We start from the raw sequence: 24,705 nt of genomic DNA, 5'->3' as shown, positions 1-24,705 counted from the left end.
ACACTAAGATGACCAATAATAACTTACACTTCTTTTTCTGACCTTTTCTAAATAAATGATTTTTCAAAGAAAATATAATGGGCAATAAAATACTTGCTGATAAAATAATTGCCGGCAGACACAATATCTGGGGATTGCTGACTCCTTACAGTCTTGGGAAGTAGGGGGAACATCATTGGACATTCTTCCCTGCTGGTCTTTTAGAGTTAGCAGCCAACTGTGCTGTGGCCTATGTCATACCTGTGAATGTCCTAAGCTTCCAGGCTGCCATTTGACTGGTCAATGTTAAACTTGGCAAATTATGGGTCAGGTTTATGAAAAAAATATATATGGGAAATAAATGGTTAGCGATCCTGCATATAAAACCTATTTTGGTTTTATACTTTTTTGTATAGCATAAATCAACAAACTATTTTACTATTTAGTAACTTAAAACGTTTTTTAAAAATATTTTATTTATATATTTGACACAGAGAAAGAAAGAGAGAGCATAAGCAGGGGCAGCGGCAGGCGGAGGGAGAAGGAGAAGCAGGCTTCCCGCTGAGTGGGGAACCCGATGGGCTCAATCCCAGGACCCTGGGATCATGACCTGAGCTGAAGGTAGATGTTTAACCCACTGAGCCACCCAGGCAAGCCAGTAATTAAAAATATTTTTACAGTGAATCCTATTGGCCAAGATAACTAAGAAAAAAGCGAAATATATGCTTAATGAAAAAGTATTACATTTAGAAATCTGATGACAAACAGTTATTGGTGATATGTAACCTTCACAAAAGGTCATCATTTACCATCCACAAGGGCCATAGAACTATCTCTGACTGTATGAACACCAGAACACGCAAATCTACTGATAAAGTCTAAGCATCTATTTCATAAATTAGTGGTTAAGAAAACTGTCAAAGAATGATAACTTGGGGCACTTGGGTGGCACAATTGGTTAAGCATCTAGCTCTTGGTTTTGGCTTTGTCATGATCCCAAGGTGGTAAGATCCAGCACCTCGGGCTCTACGCTCAGCAGGGAATCTGAGGCTCTCTCTCTCCCTCACTCCCTACTCCCTTTGGTGGACTCTCTCTCTTTCTCTCTTCCTCTCAAATAAATAAATAAATAAAATCTTTTTTTTTGAAAAAACTAAACATGTATAGCTGCAGTGGTGTACTTACATATCATTCTGGCATATGTGATTTTTTCATTTAGACTAAACTCTTCTGAATTAAAATTTTCTGGTGTTACTATGAAGATTTTCATATATACAGCAAAGTTGAAGGACTTTTCCTGTGAACATGCATAACCATCAGGTGGATTCTACTGTTAACATTTTTGTAAACTTACATTATCATATATGTATCTGTCCATCTTTCTAGTTATACAGTAAAAAGATTATTTTCTGGATGTACTTCAAAGTAAATTGCAAGCATCAGTACACATTGCCCTAAATGTGTCATCAACTGTGTGTGTGTGTGTGTATATATATATATATATATATACACACACACACACACAAACATACACACACAACTAGAAGTATATCATTAAGTAGAGTCCAGTATTACTTATAATGTATTTTTATAAAATTAACATACAATGAGATGCACAAAATCTTTTTTTTTTTTTTTTTTTTTTAAGATTGTAGTTATTTATTCATGAGAGACAGAGAGAGAGAGAGAGGCAGAGATAAAGGCAGAAGGAGAAGCAGGCTCCATGCAGGGAGCCCGATGCAGGGCTTGATCCCAGGACCCCGCTATCATGCCCTGAGCCACAGGCAGATGCTCAACCGCTGAGCCACCCAGGCGTCCCAAGATGCACAAATCTTAAGTGTGCATTTGCTAAATGTATATCCCTGTGTAATCTATACTTCTGTTACAATAGAGAGAACATTACCATTACCCTGGAAAGTCACTTGATACCCTATCCCAATCAATTTCTTTTTCCCCTTGGGGCAACCACTATTCACTTTTTCCACTATAGGTCTAAAATAATTTGCTCATTTTGATTCCATGTTTTCTTGTTTGCATACAAAGAATGAAGTCATAGCTATTAATGTATTGGCTTCAGTGGCAGAACTTTGCACATAGTTCAGTGATGCCATTATTGGCTGTTTTAAGTAGAAAGTCATTTAATTCCAAAATTTGTTAGATTTTTAAAATTAATTTGATGGACTCAAAACTTTTGGAATTTCATTCTATTGAGGGAAAACATTTGTCCCCATTGTCGATGCAATTATAAATTCATTTAAAGCTCAAAATTGAAGACAAAATATTTGTTTTGTGGTGATAATATACAAATTTTGGTAAAAACAATTCTGATTAAACCAAGAAATCTGTGGAGCAGAAATGAATTTGTAGTTGGCTAATATATACATAATTCAAGGGCACCTGGCTGGTTCAGATAGTAGAGCATGTGACTCTTAATCTCGGGATTGTGTGTTCAAGCCCCACATTGGTGTAGAGATCATCTAAAAATAAAATCTTAAAAAAAAAAGATATACATATAATTCATAATTGTGTCCAAACATGCTGTGATATTTTACCAAATAAGATAGAAGTGGTGGGGCTCCTGGGTGGCTCAGTTGGTTGGGTGTCTGCCTTTGGCTTGTGTCATCCCATTCGATTCTGGGATCGAGTCCCACATCAGGCTCCCTAATCAATGGGAGCTGCTTCTCCTTCTCCCTCTGCTGCTCCCCTGCTTGTGCTCTCTCTCAAATAAATAAATAAATACATACATCTTAAAAAGAAGTGGTAATTGTTGGGGCAGCCCCGATGGCCTAGCGGTTTAGTGCCGCCTTCAGTCTGAGGTGTGATCCTGGAGACCTGGGATCTAGTCCCACGTCAGGCTCCCTGCATGGAGTCTGCTTCTCCCTCTGCCTGTGTCTCTGCCTCTCTCTTTCTCTCTCTTTCTCTCTCTCTGTCATGAATAAATAAAATCTTTAAAAAAAGTGGTAATTGTCAAAATATACAGGTTTTTATATTTAGATAGACACTTAATGACCATAAAATTTTTGAGGTGAAACTAATCCTGGAATAAATATTACTTTGGTATAGACAGGAAGCATAGACTTTCTTAGCTGTGCATCATCAATCAGATTTTATAAATATTTGAGCCTTTGGAAACAACCCAAGAGTCCTTCAGTGGTATTAACCAATTTTTAATATGTGAGATCTCGAAATGTCAATTGCAATATGTTTAAAATCAGTGGAAAGTCATTATTCAAAGTATCGATGAATGGAATGCTTAAAGAAAAAAGTTCTTAGCTTTTGAAGGGTTAGCAAATTGCAGTTATTATAACAAAGCTTTTAAACAAAGATGTCGGGATCCCTGGGTGGCGCAGCGGTTTGGCACCTGCCTTTGGCCCAGGGCGTGATCCCGGAGACCTGGGATCGAGTCCCACGTCGGGCTCCTGGTGTATGGAGCCTGCTTCTCCCTCTCTCTGCCTGTGTGTCTGCCTCTCTCTCTCTCTGTAACTATCATAAATAAATAAAAATTAAAAAAAAAATAAAGATGTCGAAATTTATTCCTACAAAAGCTAGGGAGGGATTGAATACATTAAGTGGGGAAAGTTCAAATAATATTTAAGCTTTAATTGTGGGATTTTATAATTGTTTTTGGAGTATCTCCTCTTGTAGGAAGAGTTTCTTCTTTTTTTTTTTTTTTAAAAGATATTTATTTATTTATTTATTTATTTATTTATTTATTTATTTGAGACAGAGACACAGGCAGAGGGAAAAGCAGGCTCCATGCAGGGAGCCCGATGTGGGGCTCCATCCCAGGACCCCAGCATCACACGCTGAGCCAAAGGCAGACACTTAACCACTGAGCCACCCAGGCGTCCCAGTCTCTTCTTGATGAAACTCTTGTTTTTAATTGGATAAATTTAAATTCTCATCTGAAATGGAATGAAATAAGGCTTATAATTTTGTAGCATCTATATTTGGCAAAACATTTAAAATAACAAAAAAGAGAAACATTATTTGATGAGTTTTGTCTTAAAATGTTTAGTGAAGAAACATACTTTGAAGGCAAAAGAATAGACCTTGTGAAAATACTTGATTTAAAATATTTTCACGTATTTATACCTGTAGAGAGAATATTTTTCTCAATTAAAAATTGTATCTACAGAGAAGAGTTAATCTAGGGTAATGATTTCAAGTTGACTAGCCATAAAAATTAACTTTGAAGATTATGAGCAGTTTTATGAAAAAATTAAAAATGATAAATTAGAAAAATTTTTTTTTTCTCAGGAAAATGCCAATGATTTAAAATCAAGACCTCTGGGGCACCTGGGTGGCTAAATGGTTGAGCCTTCAGGTCAGGTTGTGATCCTGGGGCCGTGGGATCCAGTCCTGCATCAGGCTCCCTGGGTGGAGCCTGCTTCTTCCTCTGCCTACGTCTCTGCCTCTGTGTCGCTGATGAATGAATAAATTAAAAAAAAATCTTTAAATCAAGACATTTGTGACTTAACAAAACTGATTAAATTGTTAAAAACTAAGAATAGTAAAAAAAAATATGGTTAACTTGTTTTATTTAATTAATTTATTTTTAAGATTTTATTTATTTATTCATGAGAGACACAGAGAGAGAGAGGCAGAGACATAGGCAGCAGGAGAAGCAGGCTCCATGCAGGGAGCCTGATGTGGGACTCAATCCCAAGACCCCGGGATCACACCCTGAGGCAAAGGCAGATGCTCAACCACTGAGCCACTCAGATGTCCCAACTTCTGTTTTAATATTTAGATAATTCTGATAAGGATTTTAATTTTTTTTAATATAGATATGTTGCTTTTTGAGCAAATTTTGTTTTGTTTTGTTTTTTTTTTTTATGATAGTCACACACACACACACAGAGAGAGAGAGAGAGGCAGAGACATAGGCAGAGAGAGAATCAGGCTCCATGCACCGGGAGCCTGACCTGGGATTCGATCCTGGGTCTTCAGGATCGTGCCCTGGGCCAAAGGCAGGCACTAAACCTCTGCGCCACCCAGGGATCCCAAATTTTGTTCATTTTTTGATGTGTATTTTAACTTTTTATTTTGAGCTAATTAACAGCTTATAGAAAAGTTGCAAGATTAGTATAAACACCTCTTGTGTACTGTACAATTCACTAGTTTTTAATATTATGCCTCATTTGTGTTATCATCCTATATCTATGTATATATTATTTTCAGAACCATTTGAGAGTAGATTGAATATATCATATCCCCTTTACCCCTTAATAATTATGTAGAAAGAATTTTATTTTTGAAAATAGTGTTCAAATTGAGCTGCCTTATAGGTCAACCAATGTAACGAAACAAAGTTGTTATTCAATAAACATTTCAAAAAATTGTCTCAGTTTTAGTGTTCTCTTTTATCCTCAGAAGTGTCATAGGCTGGGCAGTCGTTAGTGTGGTCATCAGAACAATAAGAGCACTCAATAAATATTTGTTGAGTGATTGAATCTGTGCCTTCTGCTTCTGATGTTATCTTTTAGCCCTTTGGTGGTGATGACTAATGTGTTGTGAAATCTTAGGATCTGCATTTACTTCCCCTGTGCCAGACACATGCCTAGCAGAATAGTGTGTGTGTGTGTGTGTGTGTGTGTGTGTGTGTGTCTTAGACATTGAGAAGAAAGGTGATTGCTAAAGAACATATTTTAAACACCTAAAGATATTGGAATACTTTTTTATAAGACTTGATGAGTTCCAGAGCATATATAGAATCATGGCATATAGAGTTGAGATAGACCTGGGCACACATCATCTGGTCCAACCACTTACTTATGGAAGGGAAGACTGACTGATGCTTACAATTAGGCCATTAGAAAAGTGGAACATTGGGGTGCCTTGGTGGCTCAGTTAGTTAAGCGTCTGACTCTTGATCTCAGCTCAGGTCATGATCTCAGGGTTGTGAATTTAAGCCCTATGTTGTGCTCCACACTGGCATGGAAAAATAAAAAAAAGTGGGACATTACCTCATGATGCCTAGTATTCCTTAGACCTTTGATTTTCTTGGTGAACAGCTTGGTAATGAGTTATCAGAAGTACATTCTTTATTTTGTGACCATGTGGCAAATGTGTTCAACAACAAAAGCAAAGCCTTTTATGTTTGTTTTGTTTTGTTTTGTTTTAGCTTCAGGGGAGATGTTTAGTGATGTTGATTTTTTTTTTTTTTTTTTAAGTTTTGAAGCTAAGGAAATAGTATAGATATAAAAGAACTTTTTTATTTTTAAAGATTTTATTCATTTTTTTGAGAGACAGAGAGAGTGAGTGAGAGAGAGCAATAGCAGGGTGAGGGGCAGTGGGAGAAGCAGACTCCCTGCTGAGCAGGGAGCCCAGTATGGGGCTTTATCCAGGAATTCTGGGGTCACGACCTGAGCCAAAGGCAGATGCTTAACCAACTGAGCCACCCAGGTGCCCCTTAAAAGAACTTTGAATAATTTTGAAATTCTTTTTTTTTAATAAATTAATTTTTTATTGGTGTTCAATTTACCAACATACAGAATAACACCCTGAAATTCTTTTAAAAAGTCTTAAAAATGCACTAAATTGTAATCTGCTTATTCTCCTTTCCTTTTAGTATTCTGAGGTAGCCAATAACCTCATTGAAGAATGTGAACAAGCTGAACGACTTGGAGCTGTGGATGAATCTCTAAGGTTAATTAATTTTTTTTTGCAGTAGTATTTGTTTTTTTTCTTGTGAAATGTTTACTTAAAAAAGGGTACCTTTTTTCGTTATTTGAAGTGAGGAAACACAGAAGGCTGTTCTTCAGTGGACCAAGCATGATGATTCCTCAGACAACTTCTGTGAAGCTGATGGTAATAACATTTTTTATTGTGGGCATTTTAAAATTGGGTCTAAGAAAAAAAATATTTTAAAACAGTTTCTGGAACTCCATTTCTAAAGATCCTCAAAAGTTAAAGACAAAATTACCATGTTACCTAACAATTCAACTCCTAAATATGTGCCAAAAAAGATTGAAGGTGGGGGAACAGATACTTACTTGTATAGCCATATTCATGGTGGCATCATTCACAATAGCTGAAAGGTAGAAATGACCCAAATATCCATCAACAAATGAATGGATAAACAGAGTATAATAAATACATATACGGGAACATTATTTAGCCATAAAAAGAAACAGAGTTTTGATATATCCTGCAACATGGATAAATCTTGGAAATACTATGCTAAATGAAATAAGCCAGGGGGTGCCTGGGTAGCTCAGTTAGTTAAATGTTTGCCTTCTGCTCAGGTCATGATCCCAGCGTCTCCCCGGATCAAGCCCCACATTGGGCTCCCTGCTTAGCAGGCATCTGCTTCTCCCTCTTCCTCTTTTTCAGCTTGTGCAGGTTCTCTCTCTCTCTCTCTCTCTCTCTCTAATAAATAAATACAATCTTTAAAAAAAGAAATCAGACACAAAAGGACAACCATTGTATGATTCCATTTATATAAAATATCTGGAATAGGCAAGGTGATAGAGACAGAGTAACTAGAGGTTAGCAGAAGGGGAGAATGGGGTGTTAATTTTTAATGGTTACAGAGTTTCAGTTTGAGAACATAGAAAAGTTTGGAAACAGTTAGTGGTGATGGTTGCACAATGTCCTGAATATAATTAATGTCACTGAATTGTATTCTTAAACCTGGTTAAAATAGTAAGTTTTACGTTATATACGTTTTTCCGCAGTTAAAAAAAAAAAAAAAAAGAAAGAAAACCAAACCCTCAGTTTCTGGAAAAAATTGACCCCCTGTGTATCTTAGTAGTGTGTGTATATATATATATACATACATATACATATATATACACACACATATATACATATATAAACACGTAAACATAGATACATATATACATATTTATAAACATACATATATATATAAACATATATACATATATAAAATTTTGTAATATACACAGGCATTTTGCATAAAGAGTTCAAATGTAGATATTTAGATTGCAAAAGCTTGCTTTTGTTGTACTGGCCTTGGATTGTTACATATCCAAATTAAAGGACCTATTAGAACCCTTTAATCAGATTTATAGATTCTCCCATTCTTCCTTTTTCTAAGTTGAATTGTTAGCCTTTTAATTGGCTAAACAAACCCAAATCAAATTGAGTTTTGGTATCCTTCAGTGGCTCTTTTGAAGCAGATTAATGATCTTTAAAAAAAAATTAGCAAAAAGAATGATACAGATCATTTTAATTGCAAGCAAGAGACAAATCCTGCAATTCCCCCTGAAAAGAGGAAGGCTAAGGGAAAGTACTTATTTTTAACTCTGTGGTTTCATTTTGAAAAAAAAAAAAAAAAAAAAAAAAGAAACATGCTTTCCTTAGTGTAAAACATGATTATGCCTTGGCAAATAATATTTATAATCCTTTATTTCTAATTCTAAAATCTGAAAATGAATATTTTCCCAAGTCTAGCACAGACTCATTTAGTATGAGTATGCACATGTTTCACTACAGAAGTATTTTTGGTATTATAATTAAGAGTTGCTGCCCCAGTCTCTCTTGGAGTAATATTCAGTACATGTTGCATATATTATAGTACTTTTCTGAAATCTGAAAAGTTCTGAATTCCAAAACACATTTGACCCCAGGGATGTTGGATAAGGAGTTGTGGACTTACACTAAGGTTTAGACTAGGAAAGGAGGGAGGATAAAATGATCTCCCAACCTCTAAACCTTACTGTCTTGTCCACAAAGATTCTTTGGCCTAAACATTACTATTGAAATAAAATTAAGGAGAGAGAAACCCCTGCTGCCAACAACATGGAGACCTTGTACCGCGTCCCGTTCTTAGTGCTCGAATGCCCCAACCTGAAGCTGAAGGAGCTGCCCTGGTACACATGCCGTCGGCCATGACGGTGGTGGTGTCTTACTTTGGTAGTGGTGTCTTACTTCCTCATCACTGGAGGAATAATTTATGATGTTATTGTTGAACCTCCAAGTGTTTGTTCTATGACTGATGAACATGGACATCAGAGACCAGTAGCTTTCTTGGCCTACAGAGTAAATGGACAATATATTATGGAAGGACTTGCATCCAGCTTCCTGTTTACAATGGGAGGTTTAGGTTTCATAATCCTGGACCAATCGAATGCACCAAACATTCCAAAACTCAATAGATTTCTTCTTGTATTAATTGGATTCGTCTGTGTCCTATTGAGTTTTTTCATGGCTAGAGTATTCATGAGAATGAAACTGCTGGGCTACCTGATGGGTTAAAAAATGCCTTTTGACAAGAAATCCGTGGATATTGGATTTGCTCCTGTTAATGAAGTTTTAAAGGCTGTAACCAATCCTCTGATGTGAAGTATGGAAAAAGAGTGAAGCAGCAGAAAAGAAGCATCTCGTGAGAAATAGGAATCATATTAAAGCTTGAGCTAGAATGTCTTCTTGGTATCAGAGACAAACTTCTCACAGTATTTCTCCTGCTGACCTGTACTGACACACCAATGATATTTAGTGGAATTTTCTTCTTAGTTTTTCATTTCTTTTTTTTAGTATATGTGCTGCCGAAGCGAGCACAGTTTTTCATTTCTTAAAGAAAGTATACTCCCATTTCCACAACTATAATATTGAATAAAGTGATTATTTCTTACAGCCCCCTTAACATTTTGTGGAGATGACATTTCTAACTTTCAAAAATTAATGTAAAATCAGGAAGCAAGATCCCATAAGCTGAGAACTCTGATCAGCTTTACCTATGGTGCTTTGCCTTTAAACAGTGTGACAGTACATTATTCAGATATGTGTGAGACTGTTTCTGCACAATAAGATGTATGAAAGGAGCAGAAATAAATAATTTTTCTAATTAAAAAAAGGAAATTAAATTTAAAACATGCGTTTTTCTGTAGTGTTAAGAACAGTAATGCTTTAACTTCATTTAGCAAAGTATGCTTTTGAAACTATCTGCTTATGTTTGTGTAGCAAGGAGTGAACATCAATAATTGTTATCTGATGGAATTCTGTTATCTTGGATGAATCACTTATCCATTCATATTTGTTTCTTCTGCTACAGGAGGATGAAAAAAAAAGGATAGCTTTATAAAAAAGATATAATGTGTATAAATGGTAGGTAGAAGACAGAAGATATTTTATAAATTTTAATTTAGAAATTTGAGCTTTTGTCATCTGGCAAAATATGGTTATATTAATTATTTTTTATTAAAAATTTGAGGTGAGATGAAGTATTTGTTATAAGTAAAATTATGAGTCAACTAATATTTATGTCTAATTAGACATAATATAAAAACTTTAGTCATTTCTTGGTAGTTTTCTGTCTTAAAAGTACTAGATGCTGAGCATTACTCATGTTTTTAAAATGAGGATTATTTTTATGAATGTATCATAATTTGCTGTACTTTGGCAATACTTTTAGTATTAGTTGAGATGAACAGAAGTATCTCTGTTCTTGAACCAGAGGATTCCAGGTAAATTTGTTTTAATTTTTTTTTTTTCTTTAAATAATCTCTACACCCAACGTGGGGCTTAAACTAACAACCCCAAGATTGGGAGTCACATGTTCTACTGACTGAACCCGCTATGTGTCCCTTTTCTAAGTTTTTATTTCTACTTTTTCTAATTATTTTAATTGCCGCTTCTGCATGGACTCTCAGTTATTTCTAGATGCTGTCACTGTGCTACTTTTAGAAGCAAAAATTCCTAAAAAGTCTCTAATGTACTGTCAATTGGGATAAAAATAACCAAGCTTGTTTATATTTTTTTATTGTGTTTTTAATAAGAAGTAGGTACTGTTGAGAGCTTGATGGGCCTTCTTATAAGCACCTGTGTGCTCAGATTTTTGTCATCTACTTTGGTTGCTTTGAGGCCATTTTTGCCCACTTTTTCATTTTTTTGTTCATGTTGTTAGGCTTTATACATGAGTAATTACTCATTAAATAATTTATAGTATTACTGTATATTGAATAATTTCCCAAAGCCCCTGGGGAATGAGGGGCCATTTTTTTTGTTTCAAAGTTACAATACATTACACAAATTTATAGAACATATGAGAAACTAATATCTCACCAATTTTTGTTGTTTTTCATTTCTATCTGTAATTGACTTCTGTAATGCTTATTTTTCATTTTATTAGATAGCCTTTGTACTTAGCAGTTTTGTTGATTGTAACATGGTGTGTTAAGATATATCACAATATCACTAGCTAATATGTATCATACTCTTAGCATTGTTCTAAGTACTTTGCACGTATAAACTTAAGTCTCACAGTAACACCGAGTATTATCTCCATTTTATAAATGACAGCACCAATGCATAAAGAACATATATAATTTGCCTTGGGTTCGACACTGAATGAGTAGTAGGGCTTGGATTGTAACCAGGCACTTTGGCTCCAGAGCCTGTGTTCTGCTCTATTGGATGGTTGGGTTGCTTCTGATTTTCTCTTTAATAAATAATGCTGATGTAAGGATCATCCTGCTTATAACTTTTTGCATGTCTAGGATTATACTTTTGGGACAGCTTTGTAGTGGATCTTCATGGTGGTCATGTAAGAAGGAAGTTTTTGATAATAGTATTTGGTAGTAACACATCTTCATTTACCTTAGTTATTGATGAGCCGCTTGTGGTTAATGTGGAGGGAGATATAGAGTATATTTTTCATCTGGATAGCTTATGAAAATTTAATTACCATGTTTTTTCAATTCTAAAATTCATGTATTCCTATTTTTTTTTTACCATTTTTAAAGGCAGGATGCTTTGTAACCAGTGAGTACATTAATGTGACTGTTTGTGTTTTCCTCTTTTCTTTCTTGTAAAAGGTTTTTTTTTTTTTTTTTAAGATTTTATTTGAGAGCAAGAGAAAGAGAAAGAGAGGGAGACTGCACAGCAGATAGGAGGGAGGAAAGGGAGAAGCAGGCTCCCCACTGAGCAAGGAGCCCCATGTGGGGCTCTATCCCAGGACTGCAGGATCATGACCTGAGCTAAAGGCAGCTATCCAACCAACTGAGCTACCCCTGACACCCCAAAAGGTTATTTTTAAAATTTGGATACACTGTGACATTTATGGTGCCTTAGGATCGTGGAATTTAGTTTATTATACTAGTTTTTCAAGGTAATTGCAGAAAATATTTAATGAAACATTTTATTTTATAGACATACAGTCTCCTGATGCTGAATATGTAGATTTACTCCTTAATCCTGAGCGCTACACAGGTTACAAGGGACCAGATGCTTGGAAGATTTGGAATGTCATCTATGAAGAAAACTGTTTTAAGTATGTGTCATTTTCATTTAGAAAATCCTGATGGATATAGTGATTTTTCTTTATAAACAAATAAACAAATTATAATGACTTTAAACTGCAAATCACATTCACATTGTTAAAAGATGTATTTGGACATGGAAACTTACTTATTCATTAATCCAGTTCTCCTCTGGAGAAACATGTGGACGTGTGTTTCAACAAATATTTTTTTTCTTCTTTAAAAGACAGAATAGTATAAGACTATTACAGGAGTATTGTTGGACATTTCACAAATGTTCCTTCAGTGGATTATAGAATCTCATTTTATAGATGAAGTAACCAAGAGCCAGCCAGGTTTACTTCATTTCCCAAGGTCATCCTAATTCTTTTTGGTGCTTTGTATTCATCTTTTTGTGGCTATAATTATTTTATCTGCTTTCAAACTCAAGTTAAATTAATTTCAGAGAATAATTATAATAGGTAACACTTGAACATTCACAGTGTGCCAGACTAGTGCTAAGCATATATGTACATTTTCTCTTTTAATCCCTGCAATAGCCCTGTGTTGTAGTCACACTGTTTACGGATGGGGAAACTGAGACTTGGAAAAGGTAAATGATTTTTCAAGTCTCAAAATCTAGTAAGTGGAAGAACCCACTTTGTACTCTTAACCACTACAAAGGAAATAGTCATTTTAATCACTATGCCTCTGGGACATGCTTCAAGTTTACCCACTTGTAAGCCAGTGACCTCTAAACAATGCGCTTATTGATTTTTGGAAAGAATTTGTGTGTGTGTTTGCTTTATACTATCTCAGAGATGGGGGAATTCTGGGAAAATCTTTGGAATTCCTAGATATGGTAATAATACATTTCACTTTGTATAAGTCAAATATAAGAGATTAGCAGAATACCAATAAAATGTCAGTCTGTTTCTTTTTATAACTTAAAGAATTTCTTCAGTTTTGAAGTGGAGAATTTCCAGTATTTACTAATTTTGCCATGTGTTTCATTTAAATTCCCTTGTTTATTATTAGGAATGTTTGATTTAATTGGCTCACTTTAAAGGTTTTGTTTTGTTTTAGATTTTATTTTTAATTAATCTCTACACCCAACTTGGGGCTCTAACTTGCAGCCCTGAGATCTAGAGTTGCATGCTTTACTGACTGAGCCAGCCAGATGCCCCCAAAGGTTTTTTTTTTTTTTTTTTTTTTTTTTTTTAACTAAAATAGAGTTAGGAAGCATTTGTTAGATTTTATATTTGTATTGTGGTTATTTCTTAACTAATTTATAACATGATTCCCAGTATAAATATTTCTAAAATATAAACAATACACGCACTAAATTGAGAATGTTAAAATATAGCTTACATATTCTCTTCTCAAAATGTCTCAATTTGTGCGAGTTTGTAAAATTTAAATTGCAGATAAAGCAATCCCTCCACTTTACTAATGATACTAATGAATATTCATTCTGAGATTTAAAAGCACTTTAATGACATTTTAACTTTTTTTTTGTATGATAAAAATACCTTTTATTGAAATCATAACAAACTTGGTGGCTGCAGGGCTATTTGATGTACCTAAGATTAACTAAGTGGAAAATAATCTACCCACAGTGTTTTTTCCCCTTTATATTTTAATGCTTGAGTTCAGTATTTATATTTTTTGTTTGTCTTTCAGTCAGGAATGTACTTTGTGCCACACACAAACATATATGTATACACTTGTGTAGGCACACATATATGTATGTAATATATGTAAAAACATTAGTGACTCTAGAAGAGCTTACCTGGTATTTTCTTCCTTTGTTTGAAGAAGTGTTTAGGAAATGACTTTCTGGTGCTAAATGGGAAAAAAGCAGAAACAATTGCTAAAATAACTAATGACCACCATCCCTTAAAGCAATTAGAGAAAACTAAATATTTTATAGCTCAATAAAACAGTTTGATTTTGGATGTAGTCATTAAGCAACTCTCTGAGATAATTTCGCTTTTACTTAGATAATTGTAACATGATAGGTAATGTAATTATATTTTACAATTCTTTTGTTTCTAGGCCACAGACAATTAAAAGACCTTTAAATCCTTTGGCTTCTGGTCAAGGTGAGTTATTTATTTGCACTGTTATATTATTTATCAGTCAGTGAACTTTGGTTAGAAGAAGGAGGAAGGCCATATAAGGGTTGGCAAGAGCAGTTGAGATCACATATTCCTGTTTCCATAGAAGTTATGCCTCACCCTTACAGAGAACTTGGTGTTTAAAATATTTATACGTCAGTAAGGAGTATTTGTGTAATGAAGTTCATGGTATTAGGTTGTCATAAGTGGAGATTTGGTAAATATTTATTCTTCTGAGCATTTTTACATAATATCTGTGTTTATTTTTTTACTATTTTTAATCATTTTGTAGCTAAATGAATATCCAAAAAAACTTTTGCCTCAAATCAGATCCTAAGATGATTATACATATTGAGAGTCTGACTTCAAATTCCCGTCTTTATGTTTTATTAACATTTTTCATTTTCTCCTCACACTTGAGGTATTGCCCCAAATGCTGCCTTTTTCACCTTCCCTGACTCTCCTAACTGGAAGTAACCCCTCTCTTCTTATAAAATGATCTTATGTCATATTTTATTTCTCTTACTACCTTTCCATTGTCTGGTGTTATTTTACTATGATATATTGATCTACCCTATTAGTTTGGGCATATGGAGAGTGTTTGTTTCATTTCTTAATAGAGAGCCTGACACATAACAGATGGAGTAGTTTGTTAAATGAAAGATTGATGAAAACTGCTCTCCTCATTTAATGGTCTTGCCTACAATTGTAAAGATCACTTGTTCCTTCAATAGATGATTACCTTCCATTTACTATGTGCTAGGCACTGTGTAGTTGCAGAGGAGATGTGAAATTGGAACTCAGCATTTCAGTATATGATTTCAAACTTTTTGCTTAGGAAATATACATCCCTGTTCCCATAATATGTGCTTAATGATGAAATCTTTGATGTGCTTTTAGGAAATGTGTAAGTTTTTCACTTTTAAAATTTATTTGAAAAGCTGCTGATCTCATATAGTCAATAAACATAAATTTCCTCCTGGAAAGCATTGAGATTGCATCATTCCCTTAATGTTGGCAGACGAGTCTTTCTTAGATTAGAAATAAAAGAACAACTTTAAACAAGGACTTGGGTTTATATGAGTCACATATGGTAACTCATTGGAAGCTATTGATTTAATATCAGATGAATGTCAGTTCCAAACAGAGGGGTGATCCTCTGTATGGATGCACATTTTGATCTGATTAATTAACCACTCTCACTTATCATAAAGATAAATGGGAATAATTTAAATGTTTATCATTAAGGAACTGGTGAAATGATTTTTGGTGTATTCATGTAATAGAATACAGCCATCAGAAATACTGCTGAAAACTTATTCATTTAGGTCAGGAATGACCAATAGCACATTGAAGAAGGGAAACAGGTCTCAAACAGTATGTACAATATATTTTTGTAAAAACATACATAATATAATATCTAAATATCTATATGCAAAGAAAAAGGACATTTATCAAAATGTAAATGGTATTTATTATTTGGGCAGAGGGAGTTATGGATGACATTTTTAATTTTGTCTGTGTCCTCTTTTTTTCAAAATGTGTATTTGCAATGAGCATATGTTATTTTAATAAACAATGATGGCATTAAATAAGTGTGGGCAAAATGAAGACAGTTTTTTAATAGTAAATGAGCAGCTGCTTACTAATTGCTGAACTGTGCATAATTTGAATCTTAACAAATAGTCTCTAAAAATATTCCTGAATCAGGTAAAATTCCTGAATCAAGTAAAATTTTACAGTGTCCGTCTGGAGTTTTCAAAGCAAGAACACAAATCTTTAGCAGAAACGGTGTTATAAATTTAGGGTAAATAAATGTGGAAAAAGGCTCTGCCAGCCAAATAACTGTAAGTCCTTAAGATACTTGAGAGTATTCTCAGATGATAGATTAGATTTTTCTCCCCTGTCAGCCCATATTAAATCTTGTACAAGCTGAAACCACTCCTTATCCACGCTCTTGGAGATGATGCCCTTGAAGCGAATCAGGCATAATTCCTACTGCCACTAGATAGAGTTGTGTCATGAGTAACTCTCTCAGATTTTGCTTATGTGAGTGAACTGAGTGATTAAAACTAACCAGTTAGTCAAAATCTTATTTTTATGCAATTATAGCATTTTAAAGTGACATCTGGAAGGACATTATAATAATAAATATTTTGTTTTGTTTTTCAGGGAAAAGTGAAGGTAAATATAATTTCTTTATATTATATATATGAATTTGCTGATACATTCAGAATTGTATTTGGCAGACTTTTCTTCTGCTTCTGAGAGCTCATATTTATTGAAAATTCAGGAGTTGAAAGCATAGGTTAAGGGAAAATGACTCTGCCTGGGCTCAGGCAGTAGTGACAACCTGCCTCAGCCTCCGATAATTTACTCTTGCATTTTACCCACTGCTCGCCAAAGCTAGGCATTTCCCTCCAGCTTCTGTCAGGGAAAACTCACTCTCCTTTACTGCCAGACAGACCTCTGGGATCTGTTGGGTCCCTATAGGAAGTTTCTAGGCATGGTCAGTGTTGCTCTACTGGCTTCCAAGGCTTATGCTAGCTCTTAGGGGTAGTTATTGCCAACTCTTTTAGTTGTGATGCTAAAATGTTTAACATATTTTAGGTTTACTCTGTCTTTGTGAGAATCTTTTTGCCTTGTGAATGAGATTGAAATGATTTTTCTTATTTTTTTTTAAGATTTATTTATTTATTCATTGACAGAGAGAGAGAGAGAGAGAGAGAGGGGCAGAGATACAGGCAGAGGGAGAAGCAGGCTCCATGCAGGGAGCCTGATGTGGGACGCAATCCCGGGTCTCCAGGATCATGCCCTGGGCTGAAGGTGGCGCAAAACCCTGGGCCACTGGGGCTGCCTGATTTTTCTTATTCTTAAGGCCACGTGTTTAAGCATATGAAAAGACAAAGCAGTACTTAGCTTTAGTCCAGCTAGATGAAATTGCTAAAATGTGAAGTATCAATTTCCTCTCCTTCAGAATTCGGTTTTCTGAACATTAGTTTTACAAATTGCTTTTGTATTCTGCCTAAGTAATAGAATACCAATGTCTTATAATATTGCTCTCTTTTTTATTGTACTTTATATTATAGTAACAATAACAGCTAAATAAATCAGAACTGTATCTGAATCAGAACTATACTATTTGGGGGATCCCTGGGTGGCGCAGCGGTTTGGCGCCTGCCTTTGGCCCAGGGCGCGATCCTGGAGACCCGGGATCGAGTCCCACGTCGGGCTCCCGGTGCATGGAGCCTGCTTCTCCCTCTGCCTATTCTCTGCCTCTCTCTCTTTCTCTCTCTGTGACTATCATAAATAAATAAAAATTAAAAAAAAAAGAACTGTACTATTTGGAAGAGAAATTCTTTAGCATAAGATTGTTCTTCCAGTGGCACCTGGATGGCTTACCTTGAGCATCTGCCTTTGGCTCAGGTCATAATCCTGGGGTCCTGGGATCGAGTCCTGCAGTAGGTTCCCTGTGGGGAGCCTGCTTCTCCCTCTGCCTATGTGTCTGCCTCTGTCTGTGTGTCTCTCATGAATAAATAAATAAAATCTTAATAAAAAAAACATTGTTCTTCCAAAGATACCTCATATTACTGTTAGTAGTGATCCTATAATTTTCAGGGGTTTTATTTTTTCCCCCTCCTCCCTATAATTTTCAGTTTTTGAGAGATTTTATTCTACCTTGGGTATTCCTAGTTATGTTAGAGGCTGTTATTTCAGTTTTTTAATACTATTTAAAAACATCCTGTCTCAGAGAAGAGATTGTTAACTTCTAGAGGCTATCCTTAGAGAAACTATCTTGTTTATGAGTATATTTATAGGTTTTCATTTGAGTAAAATTTAAGAGTTATCCCTGACAGCTGTCATATTAGGTGATTATCTAATTGGATCATAGCCATGTCAAGTTGAGCATAGCTACTTCAGAAACAGACAGAACTGAAAATTTCATTGGAAAGCTAGGTCCCAAGTAGTATTATACTCCCATTCCCTGTAATTCATGGTCCTAAACTTGAAAAAAAAAAAAAAAAACCAAACACCTTTGAAGATTTATTTATTTGAGAGAGAGGAAGCGAGAGAGAGAGAGTTTGTATGTGTAGCAGGCAGGGGCAGAGAGAGAGGGAGAAAGATTCTTAAAAGAGCAGACTCTGCACTGAATGTGTAGCCTGAATCTGTGCTCAATCTCATGACCCTGAGATCAGACCTGAGCTGAAACCAAGTGTTGAACACTTAGTTGACTGCACCACCCAACTCTGAAGGTTTTTATAAGGAAAGAAATCATTTGTAATCCCACAACCCCAAAATAATTGATAATGGCAATGGCTAAGACTACATGCCAGTACTTTTTTAAGCAGTTTACAAATAGGGTTTCATTTAATTCTTCCGACATTCTTAGGAGGTATTACATTTATCTCCATTTTATAGACAAGAAAGTGAGTGCCAGAGGGTTTAGCAACTCAGCTAAATCATGTATGACTTGTAAGTAGCACAGCTGCAATTGAAATTAGTCAGTTTGGCTCCAAGGTCCATGCTCTTGGGATACCTGGGTGGCTCAGTCGGTTAAACGTCTATTTTCTGTTCAGGTCATGAGCCCGAGGTCTGGAATTGAGCCTCACATCAGGCTCCCCACTGAACAAGGAGCCTGCTTTTTGCTTTCCCTCTCCCTTTGCCCCTCTCCTTCCACTCATGTTCTCTCTTTCTCTCTGTCTTGAATAAACAAAATCTAAAACTCTTAAAAAAAAAAAAAATCCGTGCTCTTGGTTACTCAGACTGCTTCTCTGTTGACATTTTGATAATTATTTATTTACGTATATTTTTATACTGGATATATTTATATCTTTGTGTATTATTATTCCCATGTCTGCTTGCTTCCTTAGCCTATGTCTTAGCTCAGGCTGCTCTAACAAAATACCATAGACTGGGTGACTTGAATAAGATGTTTATTTTCTCACAGTTCTAGAGGCTGGGAAGTCTGAGATCAGGGTTGCCAGCAGATTTGATTCTTCATAAGGGCTCTCTTCCTGGCTTGCAGGTAGCCAGCTTTTTCACTGTGTCCTCAGCGGCTGAGAACGAGCTGTGGTTTCTTCTTCTGCCTATAAAGGACACTAATCCCATCATGACACCCCTACCCTCATGACCTCATCTAAACCTAATCATATCTCAAGGGTCTCACCTCCAAATACTATTTCTTGGGGAGATAGAGCTTCAACATATGAATTTTATCCATAATAGCCTCGATTTCTAGAAATGGATTTGCTGGATCCAAGGTTACAGACATTTTAGGTTCCTGATACATATACCAGATTGCATTTTGTCATTGAAAGCATGTGCTAATTTACATCCCTTCCAGTCAGTGTGCCTGACCAATAGTTTTACCTGACCCTTGTCAGCATTAAGTATTGTCATATTTTTATCTTTACTTTTAAAAGTGGTATCTCTATTGTTGTAATTTGGATTTTTTATTACTAGTGAAACAGTGATTTTTATGTTCTTACCATTTGTAGTTTTTCCTTTGAATTCTCTATTTCTATATTATTTGCCCATTTTAAATGGGTACTTTAGCACTTTTTCAGTTTATGAGCTTTTTATATATTTAGAATATTATCCCTTTGGGGCTCCTGGCTGGCTCCATTGGTTAAGCAGCTGTCTTTGGCTTAGGTCAGGATCTCAGGGTCCTGGGATTGAGCCCTTAGGCTCTGTGCTCAGTGGGGACTCTGTTTCTCCTCCTGCCCCTCCCTCTCCCTCAAATAAACAAAATCTTTTAAAGAAAAAGAATGTTATCCCTTTGTTGTTTTTGTGACGTACATTCAACCTACTTGGTTGTTTACCTTTTACTTTCACTCGTGAGGTTTTCTGACAGGTGTTTTAAGTTTTTAGATAGTCTGATTTACTGTGTATTCTCTTTGCCATTCCTTTTATTACTTTTATGCTTGTTTAATTAATTGTTAATATTATTATAAGCAACTTTAGTCAAAAGAACTGTATAATTTTTCGTCTCTTGTAAATGCATACATAGAATTTTTACCTAGGTATGAAAACTATTTCTATGCCTTTTTATACGTTATCTCAAATAAACATTTTCATGTATTGTCATGTTCCACATTTTTTATTTTAAATAGTTTTATATTATTCTACCATGTTACCTAGTTATATAGTATCCTATTGTGTTAACTTAGACATTTATTGTACATTTTTATTATTTCAGGTCTTAATAATTATATATAATATAATCATCATTGTACACATTATTGACTCCTTCACCATTTGAATTATTTCTTTAGAACATAATTCTAAAAGCAGAGTTATCAGGTCTAAACATATGAAAAGTGATCTTTTTGGGTCATAGAATATAAGTGGTATTTAGTTTTGTAACATTTCCTTGGTATTGCTCCTTTGAAATATTGAATGGCATGAAATAGTATGAGCTATGTGCAAATAATATACCATCAACTCTATTTTATAATTTTTATTTACTTTCACAAGTTAGAAAAGCATAATAATGAGTCCTTAATTTTCATAGCTAAGTCCTTAATTTTCAAGGCTAAGTAGTTTTCCTTGCATTGATTTATTATTTAAATTCTGTGTTCTGACCTCATATGAAACATTTTATCTAGAAAGTTATGAGACTGAAGCTACCAAAGGCAGTGCTGAAACTTTCTAGAGACTGAGCAAGAGAATGGTACTTAATTGAATCTACACCAAGAAAATCTCTTTCCTTTGGATAAATTGCAGATAAAATTTGGACCTTTCATTAATTGTTAAATCGCTGTTTGGCACAAATTGGGTATTATATATTGAAAAACTTACATTTTGGCATTTTTACAACTTTGTGACTTATGTTTCTTTTAATTTCAGACAACACCTTTTACAGTTGGCTAGAAGGTAATTGGAAGCTTTTTTTTTGGAAGCTTTTAAACAAATTTAAATGTTAAAAATTTTTCTCATCTATAAAACCTATGAAATTAATTGTGTAATGGTACAAGTTTCACATATAAAATTTCTATTACCAAATTGCTTTTTTTTAGGCCTGTGTGTAGAAAAAAGAGCATTCTACAGACTTATATCTGGCCTGCATGCAAGCATTAATGTGCATTTGAGTGCGCGGTATCTTCTACAAGGTATGTGACATTTACTTTTATTTATTTCACCATACTTATTTTCAGAAATTCTTAAAATTTTTTGGCATTTACCTTAGTGGGATAAGGTTGACTCTCTTGAATATTAGGTAGTAAAAATTCATTCTTAAATAGTAGTAATCAGGAATGTGGGAACTATAGATTTTATAAGGACACATTCAGCATGATCTTAACTCTGTTTACCTTCTTTTAAGCTGCTCAAAATTGTGCACATCATTTTGGAAATATCCTCTTGTTTTGTTGGAGTTAAAATAGCTCCTAATAGTACAGTTTGTTATTCATCAGGTACTACTGTATTAAAACCCTTTTATTTGTGTGCCAGCTTCAGGCCTGGAGTTTAATGGGTAAAAGCACTTTCTGCTGCTCTTAATGCTTTAAAAATGCTGTTGCAAAACAAGACCATGGTTAATTTTCATCAGTAACCTATTTCTTCTGGAATTTAAAATATCTCTATGCCTCAGGAACAAAACACACTAACTTCAAACTTATCAGTAATTCAGACAGTCATTTTTAAATTGTGTATCTTGGTTTTATAAAGATGTTTATATTCAGAAATTTGATTTTTGTGAAATCATAAATCTCAGTAAAATAGTGAATTTATTTTCCTTCTAAGGGTGGGTTCTAGAAGATAAAACTAACTTCTGTAGGCATAAATAACCCAATGTAAGTAAACTGAAACTTTAAAATTCAGATTTTAATATATAATTCTTCTTACTTCTTAGAAACTTGGTTGGAAAAGAAATGGGGACACAACATTACAGAATTTCAGCAGCGATTTGATGGCATTTTGACTGAGGGAGAAGGTCCAAGACGGCTCAAGAACTTGTACTTTCTCTACTTAATAGAATTAAGGGCTTTATCTAAAGTGGTACCATTCTTCGAACGCCCAGATTTTCAACTCTTCACTGGAAATAAAGTTCACGACGCAGAAAACAAAATGCTACTTCTGGAAATACTTCATGAAATCAAGTAAATTACATATTACAACTTATACAACTTAGACATTAATAGAAGAGTGACAAGTGGTATCCAAAGTTCAATTCTTAAATGTTCAATTTAGAGAAAGGAAAAAACATTTTTTTTTTTTTAGATTTTATTTATTTATAGAGCGAGAGAGAGAGCACGAGTGGGGGAAAAGACAGAGGGAGAGGGAGAAGCAGATTCCCCACTGAGCAGGGAGCCAATGCAGGGCTCAATCCTGGGACCCAGAGATCATGACCTGAACTGAAGACAAGCACTGAACTGACTGAATCACCCAGGTGCCCCGAGAAAAGAAAATTATTAAAAAATAAATAGTTAAAAGCTAATTTTGCTTGTAGGTCTTTTAGAATTGAGTTTTGTTTTTGTTTAGACTTCAGTACTAAATGGCACAAGTTTTTAGTCTTAAGAGTCATTCTAGTAGTACTTGGTACCTGCATTATTTTCATACATGGTTGAATACATTGGATTTGGGGCCAAGCTTCTACTATTTTATGCAGTTGTTTTAGATTTAAGGATAAGACTTTGTTTTGGGGCAACAGAGTGTTGATTTTACTATATTTTCCACTCTTTCTATTATATTATTCATCACCAACCAGCAAAATGTTATCTTAGCGGGACTTCTAATATTTTATAATACCTGAAAATGAATCTTCTCTGTTTTAACATGTAGGTCATTTCCTTTGCATTTTGATGAGAATTCCTTTTTTGCTGGGGATAAAAAGGAAGCAAACAAACTGAAGGTAAATATTTCATACTTTTACTTAAGTTTTAGATTCAAACTCTTTTGCAGGTATGAATATAAACCCATGTTTTTATGGTTAACAATAAATCTTATTATATATTAGGAAATTAAAAGCCAGAGTCATAATCTTTCTTTTCCTCCAAAAAAGGAAGCCCAAAAGCAGGCCAACTTAAGATCTAGTTTATGTTGTGCTCAAAGTAATGACTGAACTCTGTCACTGCACACCTAACAGATGGCTTTCACATTGATGGTCTCATAAAAAATAGGTGTTATAAATGAAAGGAAATGGATCTAGAGCATGAATGGCAGTATTTGTCTTTTGTTGAGGAGAATTCTGAAAATGGTTTTGGATAAATTAAAGGATCCTCTTTAGAGGGAGAGGGTACAGTGTTTGTCATTCATCTTATTCAGTGGGATGGGAAGCCAGCAAAAGAAAACACACGATGCCCTACAAAATGGGGATTGGTATTTATCTTGTCTCTTAGTAGAGGTATAAGCTCATACAAGACCATCTTTGTGTATATTTGCATCAAAATCCTACAAATATAATAATAGAAAGACTCTTTAAATACTCAATATGAGCAAAACAGAATTCTTGTCATTAAAGGATGAGACTACCCTCAGTAGATTTCTAGTTTATTTGGGGACTCAAAATTTTATTACTATTCTGTTACAAAGCTATAGGTAAGTAAAGGCAGGGAGCTCTCAGGAGCACTGGGTTTGATCTGATTTCTTCAGAATATTTATCACAATATTCCTGTTTTATATTCTTAGTTTCTTTCTATAAGGAAAGAACCTGATTTTATGCAGTTTGTAAACAATGTTTCTTGGACTCATTTTCATTTTTTTTTTTTTGCTGTTAAATAATAGTTATTTTTAATCTCCCATTTCCCTCCTACTGTAAGCATTTTTGCTAGAAATACATACTTCAGTGCTTATATAACCTTCCAGGCAGCTTCCAGGAACTTGGAAGTGAGGGGGAAGATACTGTAATAAGACTTGTTTTTTTCTACTATTTTCACTCTTTTCGTTATTTTTAGTACACTTGCTGGATTATTGGAAAGTGTTTTGGCATTAAAACTTTTTATATCGTGCAGATTAGAAATATTTCCCGTAATGTTTTAATTTTATCAAAACTCTGAAACACTCAGCTTTGATGTCCTATGGAGTTTAACAGATAATTTTTCTGAATTCTTTTATAATAAAGAAGTAAAAAAAAAAACAAGAAAACTTGTTAATATCAGAGATTTACTTTCTTTAAAAAAAGGTAGTTTATGGTGAACATTATGGCTTTTAGTTTTATTTATTTTTAAACTTTTACAAATTTTATTTTTATTTAAGTAATCACTATACTCAATGTGGGGCTCAAACTCATAACCCTGAGATCAAGAGTCACACGCTTTTCAGACTGAGCCAGCCAGGCTCTCCGAGTTTTATTTTTTTATAATTAACATAGATTGTTAAACTAGTTTCAGATGTATCTGAAAAGATCTTGTTTTGCCTGCTTTATATAGTATCAATGTATGGTTAGAAATAGACAGTATGAAAGA

General features: G+C 34.6%; 1 protein-coding gene and 1 pseudogene across 1 annotated transcript in view; both read left to right on the top strand.

Annotated features, from left to right (window-relative positions):
• Positions 1-24,705, top strand: part of ERO1A (endoplasmic reticulum oxidoreductase 1 alpha) — a 52,527-nt gene that overhangs the window by 18,775 nt on the left and 9,047 nt on the right. Inside the window, exons 5-13 of the mRNA XM_072838569.1 lie at positions 6,551-6,627; positions 6,716-6,789; positions 12,094-12,214; positions 14,241-14,287; positions 16,475-16,486; positions 21,152-21,178; positions 21,322-21,414; positions 22,155-22,401; positions 23,084-23,153. Coding sequence (XP_072694670.1) covers positions 6,551-6,627; positions 6,716-6,789; positions 12,094-12,214; positions 14,241-14,287; positions 16,475-16,486; positions 21,152-21,178; positions 21,322-21,414; positions 22,155-22,401; positions 23,084-23,153 — 768 coding nt within the window. The remainder of the gene's footprint in view (positions 1-6,550; positions 6,628-6,715; positions 6,790-12,093; positions 12,215-14,240; positions 14,288-16,474; positions 16,487-21,151; positions 21,179-21,321; positions 21,415-22,154; positions 22,402-23,083; positions 23,154-24,705) is intronic.
• LOC140639968 (oligosaccharyltransferase complex subunit OSTC-like) lies at positions 8,483-9,422 on the top strand (annotated as a pseudogene).

The sequence above is a fragment of the Canis lupus genome, chromosome 9 (genome assembly GCF_048164855.1).
Source record: "Canis lupus baileyi chromosome 9, mCanLup2.hap1, whole genome shotgun sequence".
Classification (NCBI taxonomy): domain Eukaryota; kingdom Metazoa; phylum Chordata; class Mammalia; order Carnivora; family Canidae; genus Canis; species Canis lupus.
This window is presented reverse-complemented; position numbering and strand designations above follow the sequence as displayed.